This window comes from Macrobrachium rosenbergii, chromosome 44, assembly GCF_040412425.1.
Source record: "Macrobrachium rosenbergii isolate ZJJX-2024 chromosome 44, ASM4041242v1, whole genome shotgun sequence".
Lineage (NCBI taxonomy): Eukaryota > Metazoa > Arthropoda > Malacostraca > Decapoda > Palaemonidae > Macrobrachium > Macrobrachium rosenbergii.
Window position 1 is genome coordinate 10,175,882 of NC_089784.1, and position 27,736 is coordinate 10,203,617.

A 27,736-nucleotide genomic window follows, 5' to 3' on the forward strand; every position below is an offset into this window, starting at 1 on the left:
CTTGAGGGCAAATGAGGGAATGAGGGTGACACCGAGAGAAGGAGGAAGAAAGAAAACCAAACGAGTCGTATGGGGTTGGTGCTTCGAAACATGACCCTAACATGGTGCTTTACAACACTGACGTGAAAGAGACTGAATGAGCAACATCGAATGAAATTCAAACAAGAACGTTGCTAATAATCAAAGAAAAAATACAGGTCAAAGGGCCACTTTCTCATTTACCTCCTTGCCAATGCCTTTGATGCCCGGGGCGCCATTGGCACTTGTGAGTCCATTGGTGCTGAGGGTATTGAGTCCGTCGTCCCTCTCCTTGTTGGACTCGGTGTCGAGGGACAGCTTCAGACCCCACTTCAAGGTGTCTCTCCTTTCCTTCAGGGTCTTGCCGTCTGTCCATGCCCCAGAGGGATCTTTAGGCTCCCACACAGAAGTCCTGGCGCCATCTTTTCCCCCATCCACAACAACCACCGTGTGGGGGCTGGGGTCCTCCCGCGGTGTAACTCGATCACCACTCATGCTCCCCACCACCCCACCCACGCGACCCATCGAGTAGGGGCACCGACCATTACGGGCCCACCACACTAAACCACACACCAAAAAACACCACAATTGAAAGGCAAATAATAACTTTCTGGCTGATGTCAATTCGTATCGTAGCGGTTGTTAACCGCCAGAGAGCAAGATGTTTGGAAGGAAGGTAGTTAGTCTGACTCCGGCCCGATCTCCTGCCTTTCGTCAGGTCTCGCGTAAATATTGGCACTCACCAGCGTTGGGATCGCGTTGATTGAGGTCCTGGAAATCGACACTGAAGCACCGAAGCACCACCAACAGTCTAAAAGCACAACTTTTTCAAGTGTCTTCTAGCACAAATCCTGCTTTAAAGTCTGCTGCATATAAAATTTAGTAGTAGTTTTCAAATGCTGAATTGTAAATATGCTAAAATATCCGTCACACAGACAGCCGAAGTTCTCAACTTCACGCCATGGCGTTTCCAAAACAAAAACAAGTGACTAGATACGTGTGGCCATCAAACGATGAGTGGCCAAAGCAGAGAGATTTTTGTTTGTTCTCGATCCACTACACGAGAAAACACACGGTACATTTCGTTCCACTACAGCTCAACACGGAGCAGGCCATTGTTTCTAATATAATAGAAAGCAGACGGAAAGAAGCTCAGGCGATTATATTATGGACGTTAATAGAGAGAGTTGGACAGGAATATTACTGGCAACGAAGTTATACACATATATACGTACAAACACACTCAGAGGGTGACAATTGCTTCACATAGAGGAACTTTTCGACGTTTTATCCTAACCAAAAAAAGCACCTCTTGCAGTAACACTCATTCCAAGGGCATTTCCTCTATGGACTTTTTTTTGTAGGTTTTATTATGACCGCAGGGTTGAAAAAGGATTGTCGACCTTGAAATGAAGTCTAATCCTCTGACACCAAGTGCTCCGGAGACTAATTCTCGAAACCTTAAGCTAAATCATTAGCTAGAGTTCAGACTAGAAAATTCTTGATCTTCAAGAGAAGCTAATGGACGTTTGGGCCGAGTCAGGTACACCAAATGATGATATTACACATCATACCATTGTTACTATTATGATATATTTACTTTATATTATGATTATAGTTATGATTATTATCTATTTAGCAACGTTTTTACTATTATGGAACGTATATTAATCAAGATGAGACGGCATCGAATGCTAAACTAAAGGTTTAGAGCCTTTTATTATCAAAAGGAGTCTCTCTGCATTACAAACGTGTAAAAAATGGAACTATGTACAAATTATTCTCTTTTTTGTCCCGTCATTTGCGTCGCTACTGTTTTGACATGAAAGGCTCAGGGCAGGTAAGGGTTTCTGAATACTGGTCAAGAGTACTTAATAACCACTTATAAAAATAGGATGACGAAAGTATATGCAAGGTACATCTCGAACTTTTGAAAAATAAAACTGTTCCGCTAACTCACTGTTGCGTCAAGCACAGTATACCACGAACTTATCAACCACTGTTGCGTTTACAGTTTACAAGGTCCGTCCTCCCTCGACGTCTCTTTCTCCCTCTTTCTTACTTTCTGTCTCATCCAAAACCGCTCGGAAATCGCAAACTGTTGGCCCTCCTTTCCCTCCTTTGGAAAATCCACCACACAGCTAATCCTTGATCGACGCTAAGACCCGTATCACGTACATGAGTGCAGACTACGAAAGGAAATGTCTTCGTTGATGAAAACTATTTACTATAACAGGAACTTCCTCCTCCTCCTCTCTACATATCCTGAGCCAATCCTTCCCGAGCTGCCGCGCCCGCTTGAAGGATCTGTCGCCTTGCTCCATAATCCATCCTGTGCTCCAAAGGTGCCTCACTGGATGAGTGTTGGCATCGTGCTGCAAGTCGTGCCACTGCCTCTGGCTGGTGGTGTTTGGTAGGCGCAGCGGCGGCGGCGGCGGCGGCGGCAGCAGCAGCAGCAGCCGCAGCAGTGGCAGCAGGAGGGTCAGCAGGTAGTGGGAGGACAGCAACTAGCGGGGAGCTTGTGACGGGGGCAGCCAGGAGGTAACTACAGGGGTGCGGGTGTGGTGGTGGAGGCTGCCTGACTCTCAGGGTCGGAAACTCTGGAGCAACGCGAGGGGCGGGGCAACCTACCTCCATCCAGGATACACCACCGAACGCCCTCCTCCTCCTCCTCCTCCTAATGCTGCTGCTGCTGCTGCTCCTCCTCCTCCTCCTCCTCCTGCTCTTCCAGCATTTTCGTTCCTCAGGAAATGGCCAGAACGAGGAGCAAGGAGCAAAGGACGAGAGTTTGAAGGATATCCTAGAATACAAGCTCTTCTAACAAAGAGAGAGAGAGAGAGAGAGAGAGAGAGAGAGAGAGAGAGAGAGAGAGAGAGAGAGAGAGAGAGAGAGAGCATCATCAACTCTTTAGACGGATTCAAACTAACACGTACCGAGGAGAGGCTCTACTACAGACCAACAGAAAAGACGGAAATAATTCACATAGTTTGAGCGAAGCGAATTGTTCCCATTCATCGCGTCAATATTCAGCTCGAATGTACAGGGAAACGAAAAATCGCCTTCCTAGAATTTCGCCCGACCAATTCGGCGGTCTATTTTGACAACCTGTTATTGCACAGTAGGTCACGACTGGGAATGAGATAGATAACGCTTATTTATGAAAGGGGACAAGAAATCACATCTCAGGTCAGGAATCCTAAGATGGCTGGTGAGGGGATTCAAGTGACTGGTAAATATTTCGACTGCGTTTTTGGGTGATTATCAAGCTTATGTTCTACCCACTTTCAATACAATTTTACTCTCTCCCTTGCTTCCTCTCATTTAATGGATGCATAGCAGAAAGAGGCGTGCGCTCTCTCTCTCTCTCTCTCTCTCTCTCTCTCTCTCTCTCGTCATTACTCTGATTTTCTACCATACGTAGCAATAACATAAATGTTGCGGCAGCACAATGAACTTCAATTCAGCAACAATGCATTCACGAAACTTTTCAACAGGATCAAGATACAATTTCAAGTAAATGCCATTTGGAATATGGGGAACGACTTTTTCGGAAGTGATATCTAAATACTGAGTCATCTACTCTGATATATACTGGTAACAATTACAGCCTCCTAAAAGACATCCAGCGTTCAAGCGCCACGCAATTGTCATTGTGTTCGTACAGCTGATTCTTTCACGTAGAGGCCAACGGAACTGGCAGCTCAATATTTCAACAAAGCTCAAAGCTGCAAACGTGCGTGGATGAATAGATTATGAGGTGTAAAATGACTAAAGGACACAGACAGAAACGACAAGTATTCTTGTGGACAGAGAAAATAAAGTACTGGAAATAAAAAAACGCGAGCGTCTACTTCTAGTTTGATCTATAAGAGTAAGATCAGTTCTCGGAATGGGTTACATTCGTATTCATCATCTGAATTTAATTTCTTCAATTATTCTATTCATTCACTACACCTATTATATATTATTTGTACAGTTGATAATCATAAATCCGCTTCTTCCCTTTTCAAAATGCATCTATGCAATTCATACTCTAAACCCTAACGTAAAACTGAAAAATAAAAACTGAAATCTGCCCAAAGTGGAATTACACGTATAAGAAACACTAACCATACAGTCTGACTAGGCACTTCAAATATTCAGCAGATAATATGCTTATAAATGTGTCCTAATGCCAGGGGCAGGAGAAGAAATACGATCACATCCTTCATTTCCTAAAGATTCGTTTGAAATGATTAGTTTCCTAAGAATTACTAAATTTCTGCATGGGTGGTACTTCGCGGAAAAACAGCCTCATAACTAACTAAAAAAGAGGTGAGAGAGAGAGAGAGAGAGAGAGAGAGAGAGAGAGAGAGAGAGAGAGAGAGAGAGAGAGAGAGAGAAGCATAGACACGTCAAGCTTTGGGAAGCTTTGCATTACTTCTCTTTCCCGATGTCCAAGAAAAGAGGTGAGGAAAAAATGTAAATCACTGTCGACGAATCCTCAACCATTCCTGTCTATGAGATAAGTTGAAGACAACTGAGAGTGCGTTAGGCGAGCAAGAGGGAAGGTCGATCGCTTAAGAAAACTTCGAATTACTCCAAGATTTACTGAGAGAAAGACAATGCTATGTTTCTTTTTTCTTATCGTTTATTTACAGACAGCAAATATCAGCATTTATAGCAACACAAAATGTCGGACATGACGACTTTAAGTAACAAAATGTGATGCAAGAATATTGTATAAAAATATTTTAACGGTATGTACTGTTTATATTTATGGTTTACATATACGCACATGCATTTAATATATACAGAGAAAGGGAGAAATAAAGGAACAGTTTAGACTTATAGCATACAGAATCAAACATGTGATAACTTCAAGTAACAGCAAAGATACTACATACACATTTTAACGTTATGTACTGTATGTACAAGTAGTTATGGCTTACATACAGGCGCAAGCATTAACATATAAAAAGAGAAAGAGAAAACTGAAGGAACAGATCAGATTACAGAATCACGAGCGTATTAACGAAAAATATTTTGGCATACAAATAAAAAAAAGAAAAAGGAGAACTGAATACGTACAAATGAAAATGAATCTCCTTATTTCAGAAAATGTGCTGAGGTGTAGAGCGCGTGGAAGCGTATAGATAAGACTAACACAGCCTCCACTGAAAATTGCGTAAAAGATGGCTTTTGAGAGCGTTTATAGATGGGATGATGAGGGAAATTGGTGAAAAGCAGGAAATATAGGCGGAAATTCCGGGATAATCGAGAATGATGTGGGAAAAAAGATCTGCGATAGAAAAGATTGTGGAAGCCGACTTGTTGGAGTAAAAATTAATGTGGAAACAGTAGACACTGTCGGATAACAGTCAAGTCTGGAGACAGTACTTGTTTAACAGAAAATAGGTATATGATTAATAATAATCATATTTAAAACAACAGGACGTGATCAGTAGCACAGTTGAGTTTTACATAATCCCAATAGTTAGAAAATTGGATCCACAGAAGGCGAGTGAAAATAATCAAAATCTTAGCTACTTGAAACAAAAGTTCATTATATTGCGGATTAATAATGGCCTGAGCAAGAATTCTGAGGAGGCATTTGCATGGAAAAGGTAACTGACGGTGAAAATAAAAGGGGGTTAGGAACAAGTATTTAAACTGATCATGATTACGTTCACATTGCTTTGGGAGCCAGACAAAGTGAATGGCCGAGTCACGGAACAGGAAAGAGAAAGGGAGTAGCGAGTCGTAGAATAGCCACGCGATGAAAAATAAATAAAAGAAAAAGTCCACAAACAGACGCAAAAATAGAAAATGCTCGCAATTGGTTGTTGACTCAAGTCAGCTTTTTGAGAGCGAAGCGCAGGCGGTGAAAATGCACGAATCATGGGAAACAGAGGCTGCTGAAACGAAATAAATTTTCGGCCAATAGCTCGCGTCGTAAGGAGGTTGAAGCGAGTCGCTCTGAAATGAAGATATGCGTAGCATGAGGGATAAAAATGAGCAAAATTAAATGAAAAACTGCACAGAGGTCGGATGAAGTCTTTCGAGAATGAGGGGGGCGAAAGGGACGAAGGAACGATGAAAGTGGCATACATAAAGGGTTCACGACTGCTTTTTCGTACCGAGAAGGACGAGAATGGCAGGAAATTGTTGCGCTGATGGGAAAGTGAAAGTGTTGGAAGCTATGTGCGTTATCATGCAGGGGCCCATGAAAGTGCTTGCGAGATAATGGCGAGAGAAACTTTATTAAGTAGAAGGGGAAGGTGCACGAGCGCTGGAGACGAGGGACAAAGGCTCTTCTTGAATGCAAGAATCAGGAATTCATGGCTTTGGATGTTGAACAGTTTCTCCCTGCTTTGGCTGCTGGGACGTGAAGGTTTAGAGTTTCCTGTATTTACTCATTTCATTTTCTATTGTCACGTGTCTGTTTGTGTCACGTGTCTGTTTGTTTGATTTCGGTTGTTGCCAGAAGACATTTTCGGAAAGAACTCCTGGTGTTTCTCTGGCAGAAGGTTCAGTAATTATCATACAAAATATGCATGCAGTCATGCATATGAGTGCTGACTGATACAATGAAAAATTTAGTTCCCTACAGGCGTATTTATGTTCTCTTTTCGTACGTCAGCGTATTTCATCGTTTCCTGGTACAGCAAAAGTAGATTGCTTCCGAGGTAAAGCGGCTCTCGGCCGTTTTGAACTTTCAGGGCGTGTCAATGCTCAAGTTATTACGCTGAAACAACTGCGTATATATGATGCCAGAGGCAGCAGTGATTATAAACACAATTTGTTAGCAAAGGTAATTGGAGACAAATGTAAGTAAGAATGAAAAGCAAGGAAAAGGCTCCTTCCATTTCACTGACGATAATGACATAGCCATTTTTATTCATGGCTTTTAAGGAAGAACCACGTAATCAGGAACAAGGCCTCTTTTTCAGTCCCGATTAAATCTCACTGGATAATGGATGTCGGACCCAAGAGAATCCAGAGAGAGAGAGAGAGAGAGAGAGAGAGAGAGAGAGAGAGATAATCAAAGTGCTTACGTTATCTTAAATGGATATTTACCTTTACGATGAACAAACCTATGAACCGATAAACGCCAACGATTTTAGGTATTTCAAGGCGCTATTCAGATGTTCCTTTGGAAATGTTAGTCTACAAATGCATTCACGCCAAATTCAAGGTTTTATCAAACATTTGCATCATCAACACAATGTCTTTGATTCACTTCAGGCTACCCCAAGAGTCGATACCAAACTACCTTTGTTCCCCGGATGCACATAATGGACAGAACATCTGTGTTTGGCGTCTTTGTGTCTGCCGGACCAACGCTGATTGTATTTATAGCGCGTAATTACCTGTTGACACAGCTGCCTGGATGACTGGATAAAGGTCTTCAGCAAAGGCTGGTGGAAGAAAACGTAACTCATTAGCCATTAGTGTTCCTCGGCAAAGGCACGTCTCTTTTCTATTGATTATTGGCGTAAATGATCGACAACTGCTTTCTGCAGACTGCTGAGAGGCTGGTGCTACTAAATTTTGGTATGTTGCCCTGTCAAAATGTATTTCCTATTTAGAGTAGTTATAGGTCAGAAATATCATAATCTTATTATACTACATATCATATTCTTGACATACAAAAACTTCCATACAAGCTACAGCATAGTATCTAATTTATAGTGACTGGCTCACTAGTTAGCACACTTTTATATACAAACATAACGGGAACGTAATGTGGTTATCAACGTCCACGACATATTACTTCTTTATATAGTTTATTAAAGAATACAAAATGAAAATTGTCAAATGAAATCACGACAAAGGTATCACACATTCATTTTTTTATCACTGTGGTTCCCGATAGTTAAAATTGTCAAAACAACTACAAGCTCAACGAGTTAATCATGAAAATTAATGATTATTTCAAGCTACTCGAAATTTTCAGATATACTATAGTTTTCTTTTTCTTTATACATGGCATAACATGCAGAAACCGCCCCCCCCCAAAAAAAAAAAAAAAACCCAACGGCTGTTCTTGCTCTAGAGCAGAACCAGGCCAAGCCGGTGCCCTTCTCGTCCATAAAAATACCTATAAAAGCATCTCATTCCAAACTCCACTTGTCGATTCATGTGCCGTACTCGCAAGAAATAAAATTCTTCCCTTTCACGTACTGCACACTAGTAAAGAAATGTCATGAAATATTTATATGACAAAAAAAATCCACTGACCTTAGCTTACCTTCTATGCGGAAGGTTAGTCAAGTCGACCCTTAAACTTTTTACCAGATTTATCAAATCGTTTCTACCTGCGCATGCGGACGAATCTGTTATCAATGATTGTCCAGAACAGTGATTTAATCATTAAAGCTTTCATGAAGAAGCAACTGCTTTATAGTAAAAATAAACACGAATATGAGAAGTATCACATTCAACTGACTATCCTAAACATAATACAATATAAGCAATGGCCAATACGTTATTCTTAATCTTTTTAATGTAAAATTTTCGTACTTTTTTTGTCACGCTGAAATTTAAACATATTCGAGATAACAATAGGATGTAAACGTGTAAAAAATGAATATCACCTAAATTTATTTAAAAGTAAAATCAGTTAGGATACTCTTTGCTCCAGAGTAGGTAATGACATATAGGTAATGACATACCAGCCAGGGAAAGGCATTTTCTCTTATAGTTATGAACTACTTTTATGAGATCCTGATTGTAGTGCCGTTGCATGGTGAAAAAAGGAAGCAGTAAAATGCACAGCGGACGTATTTGCACTTCGACAAACGGCTGATATAAAAGAAGAATGGATTTTTAAACCAAAGTTACAAGCATTGAGGTTTTGAACGAATCTGGTCAGTTCATTAAGGGCCTAATATACAACACTGAATGGGACCTATGATGACCTCACCTGCTACAGCCAGCTCCCATGACCAAGTCTTCATAGCTTTTCACCTGTGCAGAATTGAACAGTAAAAGAGTTTAAAAACATTAAATACTTCATCGTAAGAACGAGTTGGCTATAACACCAGACTTGATGAATGGCATGGATGCTGTAACTTGTGGACTGCATTTTCGTAGTTATATCTTTGGAAATCCACTGATTGTTTTCTATAAAGTGGTACCATAACGAATGTGCACAGAAAAGACTGAAAATAACTAAAAGGATCATGACTACAACAACAGCAAGGTTGCAGTTTCAGGGAAAGTGAATGATTTCTACAGTATGAGTAAACTAAGCCTACGTTATTACGTTTCTTGATTCATAAGAAAGAAACCACAATTATCCATGTGCACCGAAGCTGTAGTTCTTTGCAATATATTGTATCCAGTGTTCACAAAACATATGAATGCAGTTAGAAGCAAAACCCAGATTTTATGCAACACAATGATATTTCATTCGGTTCACTGAAGAATAGAGCAGACTTACTGTTATGTCATTCACGTGTCCCTCCCTCACACAAGCTAGACGAATATGGAAAAATAAAACCAAATGGCGAACTTTATGGAGATGTAACAAACTCTTCTTCCGCAAATTAACTTTATTCGTGCAAAAGCTAATAAGATCAGTAACTTGCCTTTATCCTAAGAAGGCAAAAGTAAGAAAGAAGAGGGAAAACCTTGAGGCACAAGCCCGAAAAAAGCGATACTCAAGTCTCTTGAGCCGTTATATAACTATTTTTATGGTAAAAAAAAAAGTGAGACCCTAATACTACAGAGAATGTTGAAGAAAAATACCAGATGAATAATGATGGGTCACTCACAAACACCGAATCCAGGGTTCCCTTCTATGAAAAAATAAGGCTGTCCAATACGCCTAGATTCAAGTTACATTTAGAAGAAAAAAACGCCTATCTGTCATCCAACCGCTTTATATACAAAACCAATAACACTTTCGGACCAGCCTACTATACAAATGATAAATATCAGAAACAACTACTATAAAGTCCACCAGGGTAATAATTTATCTGTTTTCCTTACAAAAAATGCAGAAATCTAAATATATTTTTATGGACAAAATCGCGCATCCGAATTGCGTGACAGTCGCCCAGAATCTCTCTCCAACATTCCCAACTGCGATCAAATTATCCAAAATAACTACCGCTGTACATCCAGCAGCGACCCCTGAATAAACAACACCGACTACTGTCTACTCACACCAACCCAATATCGAACTCCTCGTCACATCAACAAGAGCAACAGCGACAGAAGAAGCAATTGGCGATGATATCGTTAGAACAAATGGCCACCCAAAACTGCCATTTGTAGCCCGTCACCAATGAGAGCCTGGCCTAGCGCCCAGGCCCCGAGTCGATAGTATCAACTGACAATTGCAGCAACCGCCCTAACGGCCGAGGAAGAACTCATTAGCGAGGAGCTAGTTAGGGTCCTTGATGAAGATTAAGTGATTATACGTGAACTTAGTGTTCTTCCCTTCTTCATTATGGGAGAAGGTCTTGGGATTAGGCGCATTTGCTTCTTCCAGATTTTTGTCAAGAAAACAGACACTGAAATATATATATATATATATATATATATATATATATATATATATATATATATATATATATATATATATATATATATATATATATACACATATATATATATATATATATATATATATATATATATATATATATATATATATATATATATATATATATATATATGTAGTACACTAACCTACACACGCTTGTAACTAAAGCGAGACCATATCTTACTCAGGGAGTAAAGAGTAAATTTCAGTAAAATAAAATCCAAAGCCAAAACATCTCAAGCAAGCAAATGCATGAAAACGGCATGCTTCATCAAGCACAGCTGTCGCTGTCACCAGGGATTCGGTTGCAACTGTGGAAACCCGGTCTATCCTGCCTTTGCCCTTTAAATGGTTATAAATAAAGAAATGCAAAGGAAATTCGAAAATTTTAAATACTTTGGTGGTGGGGGACAAGAGTATCGCGATAAATATATCAGGTATTTCCGGGTAACAGACTGCCAATTTGCGTTCTGTTTCATTTGCCTATTAAGCTTATTATTACCTAGCTGGGTAACCTCATTTGATCTGGTCATTATATTTGTAGTGATATAGTATTCAAATTTGGCCAGGCGCATATGAATATACCTTAGCTATTTTATGACATATTACTCATATATCAAAGTAATATACAGTAAATTAATAAGTAGCACTGTACTGTATCAAATACATGAATCTGAACCGCAATAACATCTTTATTGTGTGCTCTTATAAATCTCTGATAGATTATCGCACTCAAGGCATCATATTCTTTTTGCACGCTTATTTTCAAAATATCTTACCACCAATCAAGATTTATTAGGAAGGGGGTTTACGTGCTATTAAACAAGTATGACTGTGGTACCTGCCAATATATAATTTCTCTGGAATCTTCCTATGTTAAGGAAAATGGCTTTATATAAATATAATATAATATAATATATATATATATATATATATATATATATATATATATACATACATACATACATACATACATATATATACATATATACAGTATACTGTAAACAAACATACATATATATGCTGTATCACATGACAAAATATACTGCAAGTATACACACGTACATTTTCATACACTCGACTCCCTCTCACTAATTACATTTCAACTTAGCGATCTTCTCTTCTCTTTAATCGGTCTGTGCAAACTGAGTTTTACTGCTAGGGCACCGATTTTGGTGTCATTTTCAAGACATTCTTTTGCAATATGTCTTGGGAATCAAACTAACAAAAATATAAAGGTCAAAAGAACGTGCTGTACTTTTATGTGTCACAGAAATTAAAGCATCGGAGAGTTGCTTTTTTTTTACGGCAAACATAACACATGAATTGCGTTTCCAGTGACATATGGCATAGTGCTATTTATTTCAGCTACTGACCATTTGAACCATAAGGAGAAGAATTATGATTCTCGACCTAGAACGAACTTGTTGATATTTTTCTCTGATGACTGATGTCTTTTTAAAGCTTAAATAGCTGTGATTAGTTCCAGCATATTTAAAAATTCTAAAGGAAAAGAATGAAAAACGATGACCTGAAGTAAGCGAAAAACAATCAGTTCTTTAAATACTCGCCACAAATATTTAATAGAGGTATGAATTTTATATTTCTGAGAAAACCTTTCTCAAACTGCACTTCCTAGGAAATACAGTGTATTCCTTTACCACCCATGACGTAGTAAGGCACATCACCGTCATTTTGAACGATATTTTGTACACTGTATGAATGTAGGAAGAAACTTAACAGATTATTCAAGAAAGAATTAGCTTTTCTATTACTTGCAAATGTTTGAAGCACAGGGCCAAGGAAAATTATAATTTTTACCTTTAATCTAAATTTTCCACTTACATTTATCAACATTCAGGAACTTGGAACTTGACCTAGTAACCGACATAATAATGGCACCGGTATATATGATGCAAATGCAAAGATACTGACATTTTTTATGCTATTTTTAATTTCTGACTTCCCAAGTGTATGTATGTATGTACATATATATAAACATACATACATACATACATCATACATACATACACAATATTTATATTATACATATATATAGATAGATGCACATATATACACACACACACACACACACACACACACACACACACATATATATATATATATATATATATATATATATATATATATATATATATATATATATATATATATATATATATATATATATATATATATATATATATCATACAGTACAAGCGCCATACAGTAAATAACTCAAATTTGTAACTAACGAAAACTCGTCAGCTAAAATGATCACGGTGGTAATAGCGCACGCTGTTACTCTTCTCTATCACTACGATCATTAACGGATTATCTCTAGGCCTGCGTCATCCTCTTCAAAGAGGATTTATATGATGATATTTATTAAGTAAACACGATCATACGTTCTCAGTCTTGTTTGGAAAGCTTAATTATTCAGAAGATTCACATACCGTTATAATTTAAAGTGATGAAGTCTGATATACGGAAATAGTTACACTGGTGTCGGGACCAATCCCGGGTCAAAAAGGATGGTTGATTGCAATGCTGATTTCCCTGCCCTCCAAAATACCAGTCATTACTGGAACTTGCAACAAACCTCAGCAGTTTGGTGTTGTCGGTTATAGTTTATATGAGGTCCAAAAGTCACGTGAATAAGTATAATATCCCAAACTATTTCAAATCGATAGCTTCTCCATCCTTTGCTCAAAAACACTAAATTAACGAACGATGAGAATACGTACTAAAACAGCATTCCAATGAACTTTCAATAATTCCGATCAAACATCACTATTTCTAAAACATCCCGACAACAACAACACCTTCCAATAAACATACAAACCCCCTTTGAAGGGGGAAAACAACATCAGTAAAATATGAGTTAAAAGAACTTGTCGCCCCCTGCCTTGGTCTTATTTGATCTTTTCTCCTGGGTGCCCTGAAGAATGTCTTTTCTCCTCTTAATGTCAGCGGTATTCGTCAACGTCTCTTTCAAGGCCCACGCCGAGAAACTTCTTGCTGCTGCCTCCTGCCAACTGATTGATTGATTATTAGAAAACACTGGAGTTGCAACGATGTTTTATTGCCAATGCGCCTTTCACTTTTCATGCGGATGTCTAATCTTATTACACTTCTGACCGTTAGTATATTGTCTTCGTATACTTCTGTCCATTAGTATCATGTCTGATCATGGTATGCTTCTGACCATTAGTATCATGTCTTATCTTACTATACTTCTGACCATTAGTGTCATGTCTAATCTTAGTATATTTCTGACCATTAGTATCATGTCTAATCTTAGTATACTTCTGACCATTAGTATATTGTCTAATCTTAGTATACTTCTGACCATTAGCATATTGTCGAGAATGTCTGGTTACTTGCTTGTTTCTTAGTCTTTTAAATATGTCAAATATCTACTGCATATTAAACAATTAATTCAGTTTCGTGTCATTCCCACGAGATCATCAAACGATTAACACACAGGCGAAAACACGCTTATACAAATTCCCCATTTAATTTTGAATATCATTTCAGTAAGAGAAACATGCCATTGAATGCAGTGTGCAAGTTCATTTGCCTCTTCCTAGGCTCATCTAAATGAGGTGTATATAAGATTTCTCGGTTTCGTCTTTCACGAATCTTACGAAGTCGTCGTTAATCTTACTCTGGTTACCAATATGGAATGAACCGCCGTCCGGAACAGATTCAATTTTCCTCTCGCTGCTGCTTTACTAAGGGACTTCTTTCAACATTTTCCTTCATGAAAACTTTCTTCTTAAATAACACACCCCCCTGGCATCTAATGCAACAAATATTGTCATGAATAACTCTGGTTTCATACAAAATTGCAATGTTGTACATATGATAAGCAGGAGCGTCGAGAACATATCTACTTTCCTCCTAACCTGAATGAATTCTATTTCTCGTTCACAATGTCCAAAGTCTTAGCTCTTCAATTTACATGTTCCTGGCAGGATACATCTGTCGAAGATTTCTAAAACGGTGCGTTAGGTGCCACTTACAAGGCCGGGTGGATTATGTCAATATGCTTTTGATTGGGAGATATTTCACGATACAGATTCATTTATGTATGGCTCTTACGATAGCTTTCCCGTCTTAAAATTCACTGCTTAAAAACTAGCAGTGGGTCCCGATGAATACTGAAAAAGGGGAAAATCAGTGAAGGAGTTACTACTCGACTGAGGTAAATCGATCAACGAGTTGCCCTTTCTGGACGCGCGAAGTGGGGATTTCTATATATAGCAGCTTTACTTCGAATAACTACATCTTATAAACTGAAAAACGAGTGTTACACTGCTTTTAACTATGTCTATTTTTTATTACTATTATATGCAGCTAATTTCATTTCAAAACATAATTCCAATCACAGCATTATATTTTCAACATATTCCACCTATATAGACGTATATACACACAATTTAGGAAATGGACACCTGAACAGAAAATACTCAATACATACGTGTGTGTGTGTATATATATATATATATATATATATATATATATATATATATATATATATATATATATATATATATATATATATGTTACCAAACACAACAATTCCACAAAAAAAAATTCCAGTTTTAGGAACAGATAATAAAAAAAGGGGGGAGCCACTTTAAAACAAGTAACCCTCGAATTCACAGTCTCTCCCCCAAAACAGCAAAATTCCAGTTTCAGGAACAGATAATAAGAGGGTGGGGAGCCACTCTAAAACAAGTAACTCTCGAATTCACAACCTCCATGAAACATCTGAGGAAAATTGAAACTTATGAGGCAGGGGCAGAAATATGTATTCCAAAATCTGTCGAGATCAACGTCGAATAATTTATTAGAAACCTAAGTATAATACCTAAATATGCATTCAGCTTACGAAATTATACCAAAAAGTGTGCCAGAGTCGTTCACCTACTTTTGTAAAATTTCAAGCATGAGACAAAGGTCATATTGAGACCCGAAAGCAAACAGAGCTTTTGATACTAAGCAATCAGCAGGGAGGGAAAAGAAGATTTCATGCTGAAGAATTAGCAGTATCAAGACTTTTTTTTCATACGCACGACAAAAACGTACGGTTGACGACCTTGAGAATAAAGGCTAGCGAAAAGAAGGCCATTCAGGTTTTTACTTTAATATACATTGAAGAGACGTCAGTCGCAGGATCCACCTGTTCCTCAAACCCGGAAGAAAATCAGAGAAAAAACTTTCAGGTAATTTTAATGCCTAAATTTTTGTTTTAGTTAAGATTCCAGATAAAAAAAAAGAACCATACAGTTTTCTCTGGCATTCTATTAGAAAGAATAACCACTTAGTAATGATATTCATCAAAAGCAACAATTTTTTTGGCTTATTCGCCCTTACCTTGTTAAAGCATTAAAAGACCCCTGCGGCGTTAATATTCCTTTTTACACACGCACCACGGATGAAAAAAATGGCTTTGTTCTCACAATGAAAATGCAAAACGTATATTTGAAATATCTGAAATATATGTGATGCTCTGACAGATTGCTGGGAAGTGGAATTATCGTGTGAGCATGAATAATGTTTCACTGTCGGATGCACTCAACAGCTTACACAATTCGGTGATGAGGGTTTAAGCTCTAATGCCGGTCTCAAGACCCGGTATAAGAGGACGGTTGACAGTGAGGCTAACGTCCCTTTGCTATATGACCTCAATGGAGTAGAGTGCACAGTTGAAGTAGTAGTAGTCACTGACTTCATAAAATATCTTGAGATTTACACTTAAATCCAACTAAATCGTTGTTTTTACATAATGGTGTATAGCGCACAGTTGAAGTAGTAGTCGCTGACTTAATAAAACATCTTGAGATTTACACTTCATCCAACTAAATCGTACTTTTTTCACATACATTATTCTGCTAAAGCTAAACTCTTCGCTGGAGAACCTTGAAACGATATCAGACATCATCGAAATACGTCAAAAGTCATATACCTAAGGATAAAGGGAGTGACTGACCTTAGGGGATCGATGCGAGCGGCACAGTAAGTGAATGGTGCAGTTAGTCTTGTCATCCTGTCAATTCCAGTTTTTTTTTTTATATACACATAAAGATAAAGGCCACTATGTAAAACGCTAATGCGAATATACTTAACAAACGAGGACACAATACACATGTATCACAGGAGGGAAGAAAATATGCGATTATGGTTAATATTGTATCTCCTCGACTTACTAAAGCAACGATGAAATATTTACGCAATGAAAGTAGCAAACTTACACAAAGTGAAAATAATCGAGAGCTTTGTTATTTAAGATCTGGACAGACACACGTAAAAATGATCTTTTATTACCTATACATGCTTTGACTGATTGTCCAGGCCCATGAATTTGGTCTGAAATTATTCACAGCTACTTTGAATTTTCAGAGATTCTCTTGTAGTCATGTATTAAAATGATTTTCATGCTAAATAAATTACATACAAGTTTAGACTGACTTCTCTTAACAACTGGAATTACTCTTACTTACAGAATCTACATGCAAGAATTAAGCACGCCTGGAAAATATCCTCTGAGTTTTCTCACTCATCATTAAGTCAAAGAAACAACTACAAATAAAAAAAACAGCTGGATTTTTTGTCAAAAGTTTCCTTTCTTTCACAAAGTAACGTATCTTAACAATTTCCAAATTGCGCCCACAAAAAATCTGGAAAAGAATGCCAGTCACAGCTGGTGATTTAAGATAAAACACCCAACAAATCCTCTTTGCACTGGAACCGAAGGGCATCATCTGGTCTATGGTTTAAAGGTTCAGTCCTTATTTATAGCCCAGAATCAAAGGGAACTGCAAACGTTAAGATAAGGGCGCCGGAGTCAGACTGACCTTTTTTATTTCCTTGCCCTACTTTTATTGTCGATAAACATGTGAGGCGTAAATATTTCTGTGCATAAAATTATCATACCTACTTACGTACAGTTTTATGGAAGCGTACCTAAGCGTTTTAAGCTACAGTTACAGAAGAGAATACGATTCCTGTTCAAGTCGGACTTTCCGGCAATTTTCAGAGTTTTTACAGTACATATGCATCATCTAATACTGCTTATTTCTCTCTCTAAATAAAAAAAAACACAAATTCTAAAGAATTTAACAATCATGATCTCATACTCTATTTTCTAATACCAGAAAATGACAGCAAGTAAGGGTTCTTTTTAGAGCATAACCATATTTCCGTCGAGATGGATATCTCGTCTCGGGACTTGGGTTTATGATCTATTTATGCATCCCGTTTCACTTAAATTGCTCGTACAGAAGCTGACAAACTTCTCGTTATCCGAACTTGTTTTGGATAGTGGAAGAATTTCTGCGCTTTTCAGTAATAAAAAAAAGGGGGCATTTACATATCATTGGTAGTAAAATGTTCAAGTTACAACTTACTTTTGCCAGATATATACTTTCTGTGATCATGCCTTAGTTCTAATAAGCGGAAAAAATATAAGTAAGGGTCTTGTGTGTATAAAAATAGAAAAAAATAACGGAAATCACTATTCCGCGTTTGTTCAGAATTCGGCACATTGTCTATTCAGTACCTGGTATGGCGCGTTCTCTGACCGGAAAGTCCTCATGGAAATACTGAGGGCATAAATTTAGCAACACATAATTACTGAATGTAATTTGCCCTAATAAGAATGTAACTGTGCGTGACTTCGAATGGCATAAACAAAATGATGGTAATTAATTCTGAGAGGTTAAGTCACGGTGCCATGAAATTTTGTTCAGTCAGGTAGAAATTTTTCCGTGCGAAGTAATGATAGGACAGCCAGGGAATGTTGGAACTTTTTCTTTAAAAAGGGAAAGGTAATCCAATTGGAGAAAATAAGAAAGGAGAATTCAGAAGCTGGGCAGTAAATCTGATCAAGTCTTCAAACCGACCAGTTACTAGGGAACTGCTTGTATCGGAATCGTATACATAACATTTAAAAATAGGTAGAAAACAATAGCACAAACTGTCATTATTATTGTAATCCAAGTTGACGAAACTAAACTGCAATACTAAATGGGAAAACGTTTTCTGAAACCACAAAGCACCGATGAACGATCGACTTAAAAATACGTATTCTTCGGAAAAAATACCAAAAAACGAACCACTGACGCAATATTGCACTAAAATCAAAAGTCTGATTGAAACAAAGTTTCAGTATGTAATGAAAATCACCTGATGCCCAAACGCAAGATTAAGTTGGGTGAAATGTATTACTGGCACGATAGGAAATCCTCGAGGTAATCTTCATGCTGACAAAAGACTGGTAATCTTCATGCTGACAAAAGACTAAGTCTTAAATATTAACGAGTTTCTATAAAAAAACTCATTTTCTACAAAAGATTATTTTTTTATCAAAGTAAATAGAAAACTTGAGAATTAAGGCTGCTTTTAAAGCTCTGACACTAAGTAAAATCTTGCTATTGAGAGCTCCTAGTTTTCAGCTGCTCTTTAGTTTTCAAAACACTATTCAGCTGGTAAACATCTTTACGTAATTCCTAAATACACTGCTCTCGCGTTGAAAAACATTTCAGCATCGTAGAATAATACAGAAAAAAAGGGAGGATAAAGCTTGATCGCTGAATTCAAATGTCAAGAAGTCTTCCTACAGGTTTATGGTATTAGGGGCAAAGTTTGTGAGAGATTAAGTTCCTGCATGTAATGAGATTTCCATTTAATGAAAAGTGCTGGATAAGGCTATTTCTTCTATCTGTAGCACTTGGAACAAAATCCTAATAGGAATCATATCACAGTCAAACAAGAAAAGAAAATATATTTCAATGAACTCCACCATGATACTTATAACAGCAGGTCTCAAGAGAGATGTTTAACAGAAACATCGTAATGCAAACAAGAAATGCTCACGAGTAAGTTTCACCATGTGATGCCACTTCCAAGATATCAATAACTCCTACAATTACATTCAATGTTGCATAAAGGCAACTTACGTATCCGTACGAACAGCTGGCGCTTTACAAGTTGCTTCTGCCACATGCAGAGTAAATGTCTTGTGAAACGCCAACGATAAGCATAGAGCCCGGTAGTATGAAAGACAAGAACTAAAGTACAATTCACCATGAGTGAAAAATTAAGAAAGTAGGTATTCTCTCTCTCTCTCTCTCTCTCTCTCTCTCTCTCTCTCTCTCTCTCTCTCTCTCTCTCTCGATTTCAACTGGTATGAGTTGGCGTAAAAAAAACACACACACAACGGTTACAGCTACATTTATACATTAGCATACTAATCGTGGATGAACGCGCTGTGCACAAAACTTTCACTGCATTAGCCCCGCCATACACCTAAATAGAGGGCTCATTAGCTTCCAGAATATCATCAAGGTCCCTACTTTTTTTTAATAACAAATTCACTACTTATGCACTTTTCTGGTCCTCTCCACACCCCCACCCTCGTAACACCCTTTTTTCAATCAACTGAGCTTTCTTTCACCTACACTAACTTTTTTACCATTTTTACACATCTCCTCATTTCATACCCATTCAATTCTTCTTACGACACATACACGAAGTAAACAATTTATTTTAATGGCTTAAATCTTTTTCAATTCGCATTTTGCACACACACGGTTATGGAATGAACCATACTGATCAATAAAGTACCTAGAGCAGTTTCAGAGAACATAATACTATTATGATAAAAAAAATAATTTCTGTGCTATTTTTTCCTATAAATAACCAAGGTCATGCAAACAGACATTAACCATCTTAATAGCATATAAACGGATAACGGCTGGGCAGAGGCCACTTCTTCGCCAGTCAATCACTTACCCATTAATCGCTCGACGCTTGTCTGATATCCGGTTATAGAGTTCCCTTAGGAACTCTTTTGCATGAATTAGGATCCGTGAGGACGATTAGATACAATCATTTTTACTCAGGCAACTCATTTTTTTCATCTTTATAACGGTTGGGCAGAGCACATATTCCTGGCAAGCTGCCACCAAAGTTTTGGAATAAATCTACCAAACCACGTTACGGGGTCGATGAAAAATACAAACATGAAATAAATTATATCTTCTATGGTATATATATACACACACACACACACACACACACATATATATATATATATATATATATATATATATATATATATATATATATTTAAATATATATGAGTTTTTATGGATTGTTGAAATATACTGTAATTAAATGTCAAACATTATAGCATTCTCTAAGAATACCGCAAAGAAAAAGTTATATCCCTAAAAAAGAAGTGGTAGACATTCATCTCCAACTAAGGTGTTAAAAATTACTTGCTTACAAAAAAGTAAAAATAATCCACAACAATGACTCCTAATTGTCACACCGGATACCTCATTTTCCACAATGGGCTTGAAAGGTCACCGAGAAATGAAGGAAAAAAAAAAAGTTGTATGAAGTTGCCAAGTACAGCAGGGTTAAGATCCACTTCATTTTTCATACTATCTCTCTTTTCTAGTTTTCTTTTGGAGGGGTACAGATAACATTCTCAAGTTGGTTTGTGAAGTTGCGCATATGCCTGTCAGTATTAAACCGCTTGACTCGAATCTCGAGCCCAAACCTTTTATTTTCAAGTAACGCTACTTTTTCCTTCTCATTTTCGTTGCCGGGTTCACTGCCTTCCCAAGATCAGGCGTAAGGCTTTTGTCCTAAGATTCATTAATTTTATTTTCATTCATCCATTCACAAAGCTTCATTGATTGATTAGGTGCTGCAGGCATTGTATCATTGATGGTCACTGACATTGGGTGATTTTTCTCCTTGATCTATTGAATTTTAAACGAGAGAGAGAGAGAGAGAGAGAGAGAGAGAGAGAGAGAGAGAGAGAGAGAGAGAGAGAGAGAGAGAGAGAGAGAGATTAATGATCAACAAGCATTCCCGAAGATGCCACCACTCCTTCATGAGAGAATGAACCAAGGACTTGGCAACGCACTCAAAATGAAATAAATCCTTACGCACTTTATTAAAGATATGGAATTAATACCAAGGTGAAATAATGGTTTAGGGTTCTATCAGTTATACTGTGGCTCATAAAAATTTATTATTATGAAAATACCGCATACCTAAGGCATGACTTAAAAAGTTATTATATGGACAAATCTTAAAATCTCATGTATACTGGGAAGAAATGTGTCTTTGACACTTGGCACAAAGTAAACAATATGAAGAAGAATAAAAAGCGAAGACGTCTTCAAACAGCGGAAAAAGGAATAAGGAATAAATGAAACCAGAATTCAAGGGAAAAAACAAAATGTCAGAATCACTGACAATGAAAGACCACATTATTTCCAAAATATGGAAATGATGACTAACTGATGAAATATTCGTCAGTGAAGCAACACTGCTACAACCTCGAAACACTTAGAAAAATATCAAAATCAAATATGCAAATCACACTTAAGAATCAATCCTTATTACGCGTAAAGCACAGATTAATACATAAATAAAAGATTATAAACCAAAAACCTCCAAGCAGCACGATATGGCTCCAGGAGGAGAAGTATTACAAATAGTTTAGATGAAAAAAAAGGAAACTTTTGCAAAACAAATACTGTAGTTTGTCAATTTATGTCTGAAAATAACCTTGAATAAGTCATGATCTTTTCATATACACATTATGACCATTTTCACTTGGAGAACTAGATAGCTGGGTTACAAAGAACACTCCTGAAAATCAAGGAACTTCAACAGGGCCTGACAGTCTGTGCCTGGCATCCCACCCACCCAACCTCTCTCTCTCTCTCTCTCTCTCTCTCTCTCTCTCTCTCTCTCTCTCTCCCAGAGTAAGAAGCTGTTTCATGATTGTTGATTTAGCTAATTAGAGTGAGCTTATGTTTGTCAGCAGCTAACAAACCCGTGAACTTTTATAACAAAGTGTCTACTGCGTTTGCATCAGACTTTAAAACAAAATTACACTGTGACATAAGAGCGTATAAAATATTCCTTTGGTTCGATCACTCTTATTCCGTTGTAAAACGGAAAGTAAATATGTAAGGAAAACATTTACACGCAATGTAATAATATGAAGACATGAATCAAACGCCAGAAGACAGTCATTTCGTTCCGAAAATGCGGAAGAAGAAATTTTGGTTCTAATGCAAAGAAAACTCTCTCTCTCTCTCTCCTCCAAGTTCAACTGCATCATTGAATTTTATAATAAACTCTCTGGATGAAGTTCAAAAGCTGATGACTGGTCTCAGACATATACTATCGGAGATCGAGACAATCCGTAATGTCTTTAGGTTCACATGTCATACCGAATGTAGTCCAAAACCTGCTCCCAAATCATACTGTTAAGCCCATGAATTATCGCCCGAGTCGCTTGGAAAAAAGAAAAAAAGCTAACAACGCTATACCGTTTCCATAATTTCATCTTAATTTTTAAATAAAAATGTTAAGACTTATCGGGATATCGAGGTATGATTTTAAAAGTATTTCAGACAATATCAAGAAAATGTGACGTTCATGGTAATTATAACCACAATCTGTAGTTATATATCTGAATATAACTGCGCATACCATGATTAACCTATTTTACTTTGAGACGAAAAGTCAAGTCATAACACTTACATCATATTCTTGAATATTTTCAGGGAAAACGAGAATTTTGATAAAGGGACATAACATGAACAGAAAAAGTAAAGGAAATTGGCCAAGGCCTTCATGAAACAACAAACAGTGAACCCCCAGAGAACCCAGTGGTATGTAAGTCCTCCATAAAACCTGATAATACCCATTACTCAAGAGATTCTTCCCCGGGCAAAACTCGAAACAAAACACAGATACGGAGTTAAACCGCCCCCCCCCCTGATTAGCCTCTCATAAATTTGCCGTTTTGGAAGAATGCCTGCACCTGCACAAGTCCAGATGCCAATATTCTTATGTTTACGCAGAATACTGCATTATATTACTACAAATGGGTATTGGCATTATTCTTTAAATATTCTTATGGCTTTCAAGAATATCTCACAAATGAACGTCAATTTTTCCCTTCATTCCTGTCGTATACGGATACGAGTGCCACTTCAATTTAGAATCTATTTTGAGTGATACATTTAAACTAACGATCGAACGGATACGATCAACGGCGATGGATTTATGTAATTTTGCCTGAAAAGGAAGTATTTCAATCTGTACAAGCTCAAGCCTTTTATAATAGGTCAGATTACTCATGAATTCACCAGGTCGACATTTGAAGTTTAATTATCTTCTTCAATTTTGAGCGTATCATCAATGTGCCTGAGAATACCGGATGTGACATTTTCCTGACAGTGGTGCTGAATCTGATAAGTCAGTTCTTGAAAGTTTTCCTTGCTAGACGAGTATATAAAACATTTAGCTTTGGTTTCAGCTAAACTGATGTGAGAACAATTATACTTTGAATAAGGAAAATTGTAGATTCGATACGCAAGGACGGCAAAGAGAAAATCCTGATAGGCTTAAAATGTTTTTGAAATATTGTAACTGAATAACACACAATCATCGCTGACGTAAGAGTTAAATCTTTCATTTGTAAATTTCATCTCCCTAAAGATACCCACTCAGCAAAAACAAAAGAGTAATAAAAAAAGAGAGATAAATCACAGAAAAAAAGGGTTTGTGATAAACCGAGACTGAAAGCTTAGTCATTAACATTTTGGGAAGAAGTTGGATCTTAATTAGGCCGACTCGCTTCCTGGCGATATATGTTTGGTATTTAAAAAGATGGAACCGAGACAAACTCGCTCAACTTTTATTTTGCAGCTTCAGAGCTAAAAAGAGACGAGGGGAAATTCTAATTGCTTCAAACCGAACGTGTGGACCCTGAGAAATTTATTATTTATTTTTTTATTTACATGGAGTTTGGTTAATATTAAAATTTAAGAAGAACTAAATTATTATGTTTACTGGAGAGCAAAAGTAAAAGAAAATCAATACTTATCAATAACCACAACAAATCGGATTCTGGATGGAACATCAATATGGATTTAAGCTCCTCCACTGTCTTTACATAGTACTTGTCCTTTTCACAAAGCTCACAAGTTTGTCATGGTGAAGCTTGGATGGGACTAGACAAAATCGTAAAAGACATAAACGACCAAGTAATATATTTCATATCTCCTTACGTACCAAATAATGAGATCAATTTAATTCAGGTTAGGTTACTTATGTCAGATTAGTTTAGACCTGATTATGTTACGTCATATTTGGTTGGTGATAAGATACAACGCATTTTTTGCTGCAAAACTGTACTTACTTTGACTGTGCAAGTGACGTAGTCTACTGAACATTTAAAGACAAGATCAGATTGATGATACTGTAAATACATGAAAATCTGAGTATGCGCTTTTATACAGAAGCGAAGGACAAGCAAGATGCCTAAAGAACAAGAAACTACTTTTTGCTATGAGGACAAAACTGCCAAACTTGGAATAGTAATTACGGCTAACTGTTTAAATCCATGAAGTTTTATCCAGTATTTCTTTGCACCTTTGATAACGGAAATTGAGTTGGAAAACAACCCCCAAAAATGGCTGGGCGAAATAAGAAAGGGAAAGATTGAAACAACTGCGGTTTCTCACTTTAGGTAGGCAGTAATAGTAATGTGGTTCCTCAAAGAGGAAAGATCAATACGATCAATGAAGACAAAAATTGCAGGTCGTGAAAGCACGTCAGCCATGATTTTCCAGAACGCATAAAAACGGGATTTCTGGGAACACAAAAATATGGTTATTAAGAAATCATAAAACTGAAATTCTTGAGAAAGCACAAACACACACACGCAAAACCCAAGTTTCTCAGAACAAACAAACATACACACACAACCTAAGTTCTTTATCTTCCCAGTCAGAGGATCGAGAAACAAGTGGGAACAATTTTAATCCTTTAATCTGTTTGCCTAAAAATTTTCATTTCTTGTGTTCGACATACATAATGTCATCAGATTCTTCTTGGGCTTTATTTTGCAAAAACAAATCGGAGTTTATATAGATATTTCTTAATAAAGTACCTTCATTTCCTACTCAGGTCGAGGTTTCTCGGTCGGACCGAGACTCATAACCATTTCCTTCATGTCATCATTTGAGTGAGAGAGAATCTTCAAAGGATCAGATTCTTATAAATCACTTGCAGTTACATTTTCAAGGGCCTTTCCATCACGACGATTCGGTGAAATTGACTTGGCTGTGTTGGGAGATTTCATCTTAAGGTTTCCTGATTTACTTGAGCTGAGAGAGAGAGAGAGAGAGAGAGAGAGAGAGAGAGAGAGAGAGAGAGAGAGAAGAATTTTCCCGTTCTCCAGAATGAGACATGACCTCGTCAAGGCCCTCTCGTATGCGGAATCCGATATTATTTGCAATAATTACTGAATAATTATTGAAACCAAATAAGTCAGGTCTCATTTTGGAATTGGTTACAGGAGGCTTTGTATTGGTGTAACTGGAATGCCTGTACCACGGCACCAAGGCTCATCCGGCAGAAAATACAGGAACTTGTCTAGCTTCTTTTTTAAATATATGCACTGGCTGACCAGTGACAATTGAAATACAATGAGGGAAGCATTTCCAAAGAGTTTTCCCCTTAGGTACGAATGATGAAGCTAGGCTGCATTATAGTATAGTGTAGGCTGACAGGCAGCGAGAGAGAGAGAGAGAGAGAGAGAGAGAGAGAGAGAGAGAGAGAGAGAGAGAGAGAGAGAGAGAGAGACGTAATTGTCATTTACCTCCTATTTAGGGACAAGTGTAATTTACCAAAAGTAGTAATAAAACGGACTAAATTGTTATATTAGCAATATTCTAAGTAGTTCTGAAACCATAATCAACAAGATAATTCTATATAAAACTTGGGCTCTTAAGAACGATATTGGTCGTATGACCCTCAATTAATAGTTATGGGAAAGTTTTAGGCAGTAGGTCATCTCCTTCACAGACTAAGAACTACTTTATTTTTTATTATTTGCTTTGTCTTAGAGTCTCTGAATATACAATTGAAATCAAACCAACATCCTAGCAACAATCACTGTATATTTTTCTGCTATAAGAAGAGTCATTAATTATCCCAAAAGGGGATTAAAGATGGCCGCTGCCTTTAAGAACCATAATTTGTGCTATGAACAATTCTTGGATGATAAGCCTTAGAAGTAAGATAGTAAGGAACAGGAGTAATTGAGCGATGCGTTTCTTTTCCTAAAAATATTGATGCTAGAACCGTCATCATTGATTTCACTTCAATGTTTCAAAGGTCATGTCCCTAAGAAGTAATCAAATAAGACCTCATTCCCTCGAAATACTGAAAGAATTAAAATAATATATGAAGGAGGAAGGCAATCAAATCTCTCAATGAGCACTTGAATGGGCAATAAGGTAGCAAAAAAGTAAAATGCTCATAAATCTGAAACAGACGTTAGGAGTCCGATGCAAGGAAGCAAAATAAGGCCCAAGAAGTCCACAACAGTGATTGAAGAAACTTTTGAAGGATGGTCACCACTTCTCGCCAATGCTCTGGCTAGTCACCGACTTCCTCTGAGCACTGTAAGGAATGGCTATCACTTACCATAAAGAGAGACTGAATGATAGCCATTCCTTTCCGTAAAGAAATATAAAGGATGCTCGCTAAGTTTCCAAAAGCGTTTGAAGGAAAGCTATTCATTTCCTCGAGGAAATTTGAAGGATGGGAGGAAATTTCCTAAAAGCTCGTCGGCTATTCCCTTACATTACTAAAACTGAAGAATGATCACCGATTCCGTGAAAACAGACTCCAGTGGTTAGTTATTTATTTCGATACAAAATCTCAGGCATAACAGCTAACAAAACACAATTCAAGTGACGAGGTTAATTTCCCGAAGGATTTCTTTTGGTTAATTTTTCACCGAGACTTAAAAATGGTCCTAATAAAAACATTTAGTCTAACTAAATTTTCTCATTTTCCTAGAAGCTCGGTAATTACCACCCTAAAGAAAACGAAAAGGATGGTAACTCATTCACGCAGGAAGTCTAGAAGTATTCTCATTAACTTTTCCAAAGACGTGAAGGATGTCCATTTGTTTCCCCAAGACACACGAAGTGAGATAGTATTTCCTTTCCCGGCAGACATCTGAATTTCACACAGCTCAACTGACAAAACGTCGTATATTTATTTCCTTTGAGACAGTATACAGGGTTCAGTCGTTTTCCTTTCGACAGTTTC

The 27,736-nt window shown here is 37.4% G+C and overlaps 1 protein-coding gene across 3 annotated transcripts in view; it reads right to left on the reverse strand.

Moving 5' to 3' along the window:
- The window catches only part of sei (seizure), a 538,215-nt gene that overhangs the window by 362,094 nt on the left and 148,385 nt on the right, over positions 1-27,736 (reverse strand). For 2 of the 3 annotated variants that reach the window (XM_067087730.1, XM_067087729.1), the window contains exon 1: positions 223-694. The exons of the other annotated variant lie outside the window; for it this stretch is intronic. In XM_067087730.1, coding sequence (XP_066943831.1) covers positions 223-543 — 321 coding nt within the window. In that variant the 5' untranslated portion in view covers positions 544-694. Of the gene's footprint in view, positions 1-222; positions 695-27,736 lie in introns of those variants that run through there. 3 annotated transcript variants of the gene reach the window in all.